The sequence below is a fragment of the Danio rerio genome, chromosome 3 (assembly GCF_049306965.1).
Source record: "Danio rerio strain Tuebingen ecotype United States chromosome 3, GRCz12tu, whole genome shotgun sequence".
NCBI lineage: Eukaryota > Metazoa > Chordata > Actinopteri > Cypriniformes > Danionidae > Danio > Danio rerio.
The window spans coordinates 7,965,001-7,975,000 of NC_133178.1; the positions used below are offsets into that span (position 1 = coordinate 7,965,001).

Below are 10,000 nucleotides of genomic sequence, written 5' to 3' on the forward strand. Positions count from 1 at the left end.
GTGTCGGAGAGCATAACATAACTGAATTTTCAGATCAACTCAACATGCGTACACTGTTTTAAAGACACGATTAAAGCTATTTGCTGACTAAGTTGCATGTTTGAGCAGTTTTAATTTGTAGTGAGATATCTTAAAATATGTAAGTGCCATTGTTTTGTCTCTAGATGCACACCTGTAATGTATTTCTCTAGGTCAAAATTCAGTTTGGTGTTAGCCATCCCTGGTTTAAACTAAGCCTTTTCTGTGAAATCGGGCCTTTAAGAGTCATGTTGGTGCCTTTAAAGGAACACTTTACTTTTTATTTCATTTCATTTTAGTTCATGTTTTTCTCTTCGTTTTCATTCTTTTATATCACATTTGACCTGTTTTTATGTTTTTTTTAATCATTTTTATCATTAGTTTTTTATTTTTTTTCTTATACTTGTTTCTTTTATTCTTGTTTCTTTTATTCTTGTAAACGAAACATTTACTCCCATTCAGTACACCTTCTACGCCAGAATAAGAGCATTTCCTAACAATACCGGCCTAGAAAATAGTAACTTTTTGTCATGCGTCGCTCTTATTACACAATGTGACTATAGAAGAATCAAGCTTTAGCTTTAAACTTTTTTTTGAATGAATGAATGAAATGCTAATGGTCTAATCCGATTCAGTTCATTATGTTAAGCTAAGCTAAAACTGGCCCTACCAGAACAAGAAATGGTTTGAATGGATTAAAAAAATGGTTGAAGTCAACTGCTTAATTCTAGGAGACTTGTAAAATAAGTCTCTCTCTCTCTCTTTTTTTTAAGGTTTAGTGTTCCTTTAAATATCTGAACAGTCAGAGCTCTGTTCTTAATTATTAACATTTTCGATCAAACATTTAACAAGATTAGCTTTTATAATGCTGGAAAATCCTATTTTAAACACAATTACAGGTCAAAGTACAAACCTGCATTGCTAAAAGACAATTCTGTTCCTTATTTGTAAGCCGATTTGGATTTAAAAACATATCTGCACTTATATATATGCAATGGAACTGATCCAGTGTCAGTTTCTGCTATTTTCACATGCTTATATGTGACTATAGACTAGAAAACTGAACCAAAAAGTATTATGTTGCATGAGTTTATTATTAGTAATAGCCAAAAAATACATTATATCAGTCAAAATTAAGGATTTTTATTTTATGCCAATAAAATCTTTAGAACATTAAGCAAACACCATGCTCCATTTATAATAGGTTTTGTTAATTTTCCACTATAAATACATCAAAGCTTAAATTTTATTAGTAATATGCATTGCTAAGAACTTAATTAGGACAACTTTAAATGAAAATATCAATACTTAATATTTTAACACACAGATTCCGCATCTTATACCAAATATTAACAAACCACACATCAAAAGAAAGCATAACAATTTAGCTTTTGGATGATGTAAAAGTCTAAATTTCAGCTTCCATTAGACACTTATTATTGGCTTTGTCCTCTATTGTCACATATGGCCTGAAGGATCTGATTCTAGATCAGAGAAATTACACTAGATAAACCACATCACTACCAAACAACAGCACAGTCTACACACTAACAAACACTGGTCTGGTCTAAACTAATCCACAAGCTGTTACCTGCGTGTCTGAGCGGATTTCACCACCAGCATGAGGAGAAACTTCAGAAATGTGGAAACAAATGAAGGAAAAAATGAAAAGAGAAGCCCTAAATAGCATTTCAACAATGTGTTTACGCTACAACTGTGGATATTATGAACACCAGTTTCAAATATCAGCCAACATTGTGTCATGTACAACGTCATGTAATATTTAGTATTATGATCAATTTGAGTGCAATGACTCTTACACATTAAAAGAACAACTTTTTAATGAGTTTTGGCCATTCATTTCAACATTTATTTAATTGACAATAACATTTTGGGTCCAGAAAAAAAAGTTTAGGGTTTTAAATAAAAATATACCAATCAATTGATTAATAGATAATTAAAAAATTTGATGGAAGCAAGTACACTACCTGACAAAAGTCTTATCACCTATCCAAATTTTAGGAACAACAAATAACAACGTGACTTCTAGTTGATCATTTCGTATCATAATTGGCTTATATGAAAGGTAAAGGCCTCTGAATTACACTTATTTTACCACAATAAAATATAATGATGCCTTGATTATTAATTATTTAATTAGGACAGTAAAGTCTGACTTTGCTTAAACAAAAGTCTTGTCACTGAACAGAAATAATGTCCAGTATAGAATATAAAGTCATGCTGCAGTGGAGAAAGAATGAATATTGTGTCTGACTACCATGAGCTTGGAGGACTGCATCCACACATCTCTGCAATGACTCAAATTACTCACCAAGTCATCTGGAATGGCAAAGAAAGTGTCTATGCAGAACTCCCAACGTTCATCAAGATTTTTTAGATTCATCTCACCCCAGACATGCTCAATAATGTTCATCTCTGGTGACTGGGCTGGCCAATCCTGCTGAGGAATTTGCCCTCACCTGTGGTTTGTAATGTATTGGGCAGCATAAATGTCTTGATACCTCAGACTGTTGATGTTGCCATCCACTCTGCAGATCTCTCGCACGCCCCCATACTGAATTTAACCCCAAACCATGACTTTTACTTCACCAAACTTGACTGATTTCTGTGACAATCTTGGGTTCATGCTGGTTCCAATAGGTCTTCTGCAGTATTTGTGATGATTGGGATGCAGTTCAACAGATGATTCATCGACCTTCTGCCACTTTTCCAAATGATCATCTAGAAGTCAAGTTATTACTTGTTGCTCTTACAACTGGGATCGACGACAAGACTTTTGTCGGGTAGTGTAATATACACACACAAAAAGCAGCCACTATATAATTAAAAAAATATAATGAAAAAAATGTCAAATTAATATAAAAATAGCAATATAATTAAATAAAGTAGCACAGTAAATACAGCGATGGCAGGTTGGAGTTAAACAGTATGTCTTAAAGACACCAGCATTTCATGACAACAAACGTTTTTAAGTTACTTAACTTATTTGCGTATGTTAATCAGATTTCAACATTATAATAATACAAATTAACTCAACATTTTAACTCTTAAAATGAGCAAAGCTGAAATGACTCGCAAAAGTTCATTTGAATCAACTTAAAATGTTAGAAGAGCAAACTATTAATTTGTTTAGTTTAAAGTACTTCAAAATTGAATATGTTTGCAACAGTAATACATTATTTTTTAACGTTATTGCTGTGAAACGGTTTTCAAATATTTCTGTACTGCTTGATGTTCAGTAGTATAGACTAACAATAACTTGTTTAACAACATGATGACAGTGTGATAAAAGATATTACAGTGTGATAATATTTTTTCTCGAACACACACCAGAAGCCTGTTTGAGTGGTTCTGCTATAGAAAAGGGCGTATGATGATGATTTATGATCTCAGGAATCTAGCTGAACCTGCTTCATGAGCAGTGTTGCCAGGGTTGCTTTTTTCATGCAAGATTGGGCGTTTTCGTTTATTCATTTGAATTATTTAATTTTATTTTTAATTGTTGTGGGTTGAATTTTTTGTATGTCATTTGTATGTCATTTGTCTCTCTCGAAGAAAAAAATTGACACTGATTCCAAAATGCATACCTGGCAACCCAAAAACCTGTGTTTCACAAAAATCTCAGAAGGTGTGTTGAACATTTCCCTGTTTGGGAATTTAGAAACTGACTGGACAAGGAAAAACAATAATACTTTTAAAAGTACATTTAATTACTTGTCGGTAGGTTTTGAGTTGTCATTGAATGGCATATATTCTTTGATCTGGCATCCCTGTTAGCGAATAATGGTTTGTAATGTAATGGGCAGCACAAATGTCTTGATACTTCAGGCTGTTGATGTTGCCACTCTGCAGATCTCGCACACGCCACCATACTGAATTTAACCCCAAACCATGATTTTTCCTTCACCAAACTTGACAGATTTATGTGAGAATCTTGAAAAAAAATTGACACTGATTCCAAAATGCATACCTGGCAACCCAAAAACCAAAAACCTGTGTTTCTCGAACATCACAGAAGGTATGTTGAACATTTCCCTGTTTGGGAATCCAGAAACTGATTTCTGGGAAAAACAATAATACTTTTAAAAGTACATTTAATTACTTGTCGGTACTGTAGGTCATATTCTTGGATCTGGCATCCCTGTTTGCGAATAATCCTGAGATCAAACTGAGATTGAACTATTACACCTCTAAAAAGTGAATATTGGAGAAATGCTGGTTTCCATAAAAATGGTTGATTGTGATTAGAGATGAAGTATTCGTTTCTTTGTTGACATTGAATCCAAAATGCATACCTGGCAACCCAAGTGATGTGTATTCCGAACATCAGAGGAGATATAGGCCCCGTTTACACTGCCAGTTAAATGTGACCCAATTCTGATTTTTTGCTCGTATGTGACACAGATCGGATCTGTTCTATGACCGTGTTAACACAAAAAAAATATTCAGAGATCGGTTTCAGGCCTCCTTCATATGTGGAAATAAATCAGATTTAGAATATGAATATATATATATATATATATATATATATATATATATATATATATATATATATATATATATAAATATGGATATGTGACAATGCAACTGTCATGTAAACAGGCAGATCGCATTTACTGAGGCATTCCCTTCTGTACATCATTAAACTTGCAACAATGTGGTGCTTCTCCACGGTTTAATGACATAAGGAAGAGCGTTTGTGGAGATGCCGACGCGGTAAACAACATCAGAGGAAACACAGAGGAGGGAAGTGGTCAGTCGCCACAATTTGCTCCCACCAGACCTGAGATCTCTCTCATACCCACGAATTCCTCTGAATGGTGGAGGACATCATACAGCACATAAACCATAAGCGCAAGCTGCGATGACAGCCCTTTCCCGCCTCCGCCTCAAAATCATTTTAAAGTTGGGCGAACTTCGTGTTGTAACTTTTGCTTTTTGTCGCTATTAATACACGCACTGCGGGCTACACATACAACAACTTTATTCTCTCCAACACCAGTGCGCACACAGGCAAAGGCTACATCTTCAACTACACACACAAATCAGGGCCATACCATTACATGAACTGCGTGGGTGTAAATCTGGACTATTCACTGCTTATACTACACTTCGCATATTTCGCAGAGCTAAAAACAGGACAATTTCTTCCATCGTTGCTAGTGTGGCACAGATGCTAGAACCCGCCTTTATGCATGTGCGACATTGCAAAATGTATGGCGAGTGTAAACGCATGAATTAAATATGGGTCACAATTAAAACAATGTGTAAACAGACAGGCAAACAAATCAGGTATAGGCAACAAATCGGAATTGGGCATCAAGACCTGACAGTGTAAACGGGACCATAGTGAACATTTCCCTGTGTGGGAACCCAGCAATTGACTGTGATCAGTGATTACTACATTTAACTACTTTTTGGTAGGTTTTGAGCTGTCATTGGGTTGGAATTATTACTTGGACCTGGCAACCCTGTTTGAGAAAAATACTGAGATCAAATTGAAATCAAACTATTACACCTCTAAAAAGTGAATATTGATGAAATGCTGGTTTTCTAATGTTTATTGTTATTAGAGATATCAGGGCCGGAGTGGTACTCCTTTTTAGCTCTGGAGTTTCAAGCCTTAGACCGGCCCACCTTAGTCGACGACTGACAATATTAAAATAACGTCATTTCCAATTCAGTTTCAAATGACACTAACACGTCTTTTTCAAGGACACAGCTGCTTTAGAACTTCAAATGTTTTTCATAAATATGAGAACATTCATTCTTTATAAATATCCAGTCCTTTGTAACAGTCGTCACACAAAAAATATGTATTCCTACATAAGTAACCCAAACAGTATTTTATGTCTTAACACTGAAAAAAAAATATATTTTACTCAGGTGAGGTTTGAACTCGGGTCGGCTGCGTCAATGCGTAACATGCTAACCTCTAGACCACGATGGCGCTGTTAAGCACTGCAATGTTATCTGCTCCTATTGATGTCTACTCTTTTTTTTACCCTACTCTTTTTCTCCCCATTTTAGATTTCTGATCAAGTTATGTTAAGATTAAAAGTCAAGATGTATTAATGTAGTAAATCCTCTGATTTTCATTGAGCAGGTGTAATATTTATTAATGTTAGTTAATATTCACTAAGGTGCCGCTGTTTGGGGTGGAATGGGGTGCAGCCTGCAGGTTAATGATGATCATCATTAACCTGCAGGCTGCATTTTGCTCACGGGGCTGCGAGAAAATAAATAAAAAGAGCGAAGCTGTGGCAAAATAATGATTAAAAAGAGTGAGGTTATGGTCAAATAAACAAATAAATTAAAAAAGTGCAACTGCTGAGAGTGCAAGCAGCTAGGGACACCGGCCCTCGCGGCCAAAAAACGTACCGGCCCACCGAGAATTCTCCCGGTTCTTCCGATTAGCCAATCCGGGCCTGAGAGATATAATGGTAAAATGTTTATCTCTCAAACAAAAAATTAAAGCTTATTCATTTCTTAACTGACTATAGCCCCTTTCACACATACAGACCTTTCTCGAAAATTACCGTCAATTTTCCGGAAAGGTCTGTATGTGTGAACAGGCCCTTTTTGAAAATACCGGTAAATTCGTTCCAGCTATTTTCCGGAAAGAGAAGTTGTAACATTACCGGTAATTTGCCGGAATGCTGCGCTGTGTGAACGCAGAAGGAATATTGCCGGAAAGAGCGCGTTCACGTCTAGAACGTGCTGACGTGAGACGTTAGCCAATCAGAACACTCACGCATTCAAGTCTGCTCGGTTTATGAGAATAAAAGCCTTTGAATATTTTTCCAGACACATTTAGCTGCTGGATGTTAGTCTGATAACTTTATATGTTCCTTCTTAATGCCAACTGTGTAAAGTTATTGATAAGATGCTTATGATAAGCCGCTGTTTGTTTACCTTCAAGCTCTGCTTCCAGTTGCTTGACGTGTCGCGTCACTCGTGTGCCCGTGAAGCAACTGGTGAGCGCCAGCGCACACATATCATGTACATCTCGCATTGCGAAAATGTTTCGCTATATGTTTTCATCGAAGTTGTTCACAATACTGATACATCCACAGAGTTTTTATTGTAGTCAAGTGTTTACAAATACAAGCGCAGCCGTTTAGGGCTCATTTCTGGTTAATGATGTCAGAATTCACCGGTATTTTGGAATGGATGTGTGCCGGAAAAATTCCATAACGTCCTGGCCTGTGTGAACAGCTCTGTTTTGAATTTACCAGTAAAGTCGTTCCATAAATTTTCCGGATATTTACTGGTATCTCTGTGCGAATAGGGTTAATGATTTTAAAATAAATATCTGGCAACAAAAATAAATTAAAATGAACACAATTCAGCCTGACATTCTAAGGCAGTAACACTAACCATTAGAACATTTATATTAGTTTACCCCCATACTGGTCACCATCACAACACTAACTGTGATTGCTGGAATCTAATCACCTTTGACATAGGAGTCCCACTGTCTCCTGTAGTTGAGGTCCATGTAAACCTCGGCGCAGAGCTCTGGAGGACAGCCGGACAGAGAACCAAACACTTTATACTCGTACAAACCCGTCTCCTGTTTGAGAAATAAAGACAAAAGTGATATGAACACTTATTAGATCACAACTACAGCTGCTTAATCACATAATACATCTTAAAAGATTGAAATCAGTGCTATTTTTATTATTATTCTGAATCTGCTCACCAAGGCTGTATTTATTTGACCAAAAATGAAAACATGAATAAATTAAAAAAATGTTAAATATTATTACTATTTTTAAAAAACAGTTTTCTTTCTTTCTTTTTAGATTTATTTTTGGCCTTTGTGCCTTTATTAAAAAGCACAGTATTGAGACAGAAAGCAAAGTTGGAGAGAAAGAGGGGGGTAGGGTAGGGAAATGTCCTCGATCCGGGATTTGAACTTGGTTCGCCCTGAGCCCTAGGCTATTGTGCTCACAAAATAACTGTTTTCTTATTGAATGTGGTTTAAATGTTATTTATTTCTGTAATTAAAATCTGAATTTTTTTGGATCATTTCCATTTAGCAGACGCTTTTGTCTAAAGCGACTGACAATTGAGGAGGCATTCAGCAATTCAACAGGAAGAGGAAATACACAAAACAAGTGCTAATTAAACAAATGAACTGATAGTGCTCAGACAACTAAGTGCTAGTTTTTTTATATAGAGAGAGAAGAGACTTTCTACAGGTGGTTTGTCAAGCCCACTCACCTGTGTGAGATGTTTTTTTTAAGATATGGAGTGATTATGAGAAAGTGTCAGGTGCAAATGTGCAAAACTGCAATTAAGAGTGCTGAAAGAGTGTGTTTCTACAGGTGGCTTGTCAAACCCACTCACCTGTGTGACACACTTACAATTGCATAATGTTTTGAGGTTGTCTTGTATCATTACACCAGTCACATGATTCTCCAGAAAGCATTATAATATTATGATTAGCAGTTCTGTTTTGATAACTGGTAAAGTCATTTATAACGCTTCTTACGCTTCTGTTATCAGTGACGAAAATAATTTTCCCCTGCTTTAGTATTATGAAATATAGTAGTGATAGTTTTTTTTTACTTTTTATTAGCTAGCATTTATTTGCAATACATATATATTTAAATTGTACATTTCTTTATATCCACTCATGAGTAATTGAATGCATCCTTGATAAAAAAATAATAAACATATTGACTAATTTAAATTTTAATAAACTAACTGTAACTAAATAGTACCAGACCCCACAAAAAATAATGACGTTAATAATAATAATGTTTAATGTTTTTTTCTTGAGCAGCAGAAAATAGTTATTTATATTGCAATACTATGTTGCAGTCATTGCTGTATTTTTTTATTAAGTGAATGCACCATGTGAGGAAAGTAAGCTTATTTAAAAATATACTAATCCCGAACTTTGTCTGGTTGTGTATACTGCATGAGCGCAGTTGATCCCAGTGCATGCAGACAGGATCTCTTGAATGCATCAGTCACACTTCTTTATCTTTTTTTGCTTATAATGCACTTAAACATCTGGAACTTTTACAGTGACAGTGGGAAAGTCATTTCAGCCACACTGGAGCAATCTAAACACTAAAATGCTATACACACACATCAGGCCCGGCGCCAGGAAGTCAAAACTGAGGGGGCACTTTAAATCCATAGGGGGGCACTAGACCTGGTGACTGATTTTGGTCTCTTGTTTCTTTCATTTAGGCTATTTATTCGCATTTATTATTACTTTGCATTACTGCCTAAGTTACTGACCTAAGGCAGTAATATAGGCTACGTTTTAATAGTAATAACAATATGCAGTTTCGCTATTACGAATTTTATTAACGATGGTAATGCTTACCGCTTATTAATGCAGACGGATGATGGCTTCAGTGCCAAACGAGTGCTTTAAATCATATGTTATTCTCCTTATTTCCGTTTTATTTCAAATAACAGCCCTATGAATGTTTAAAGTTTTAGGTAAAGACGTCAAATTATGCCCACACATGCAAGCTGACCCACGATCAGACAATTCATTTAACCGGTAAATAAATATAGTGAAATCAGCTTAACCGAGTCATCACGCTTCACAACCAACATCAGTGTTGGGGAAAAGCTAAATGTGACAATAATGTCATTCAAAACAATTACTTAGTTACATTTTAAGGCATTAGTGTAGCCAGAAAAATACCTAAAAAAGATACAAAAATTCACAGTTATTACCGTGAAAATTGGTTAAATTTTTATATGCTATATAACTTTTTTTTTCATCATTTTAAATGTAAAAACAAAGATTTGTCTAAGGCTATTATAAATGTGCTTTTTTCGTGATATTGTAAACCATCATAAACCATATGTACCATAGTTTCTAGGCCTACCCGTCATTTTATTTATTAATTATTTTATTTATTAGGCCTTTTTTAATAGCTTGTTTTCAGGTTATTTTCATTTTAGGGCCATGAGCTAAGTCAAA

At 35.3% G+C, this 10,000-nt stretch overlaps 1 protein-coding gene across 1 annotated transcript in view; it reads right to left on the minus strand.

Annotated features, from left to right (window-relative positions):
• The window catches only part of pctp (phosphatidylcholine transfer protein), a 26,407-nt gene that overhangs the window by 10,022 nt on the left and 6,385 nt on the right, over positions 1–10,000 (minus strand). The window contains 1 exon segment of the mRNA NM_001130786.1: positions 7,498–7,615. Coding sequence (NP_001124258.1) covers positions 7,498–7,615 — 118 coding nt within the window.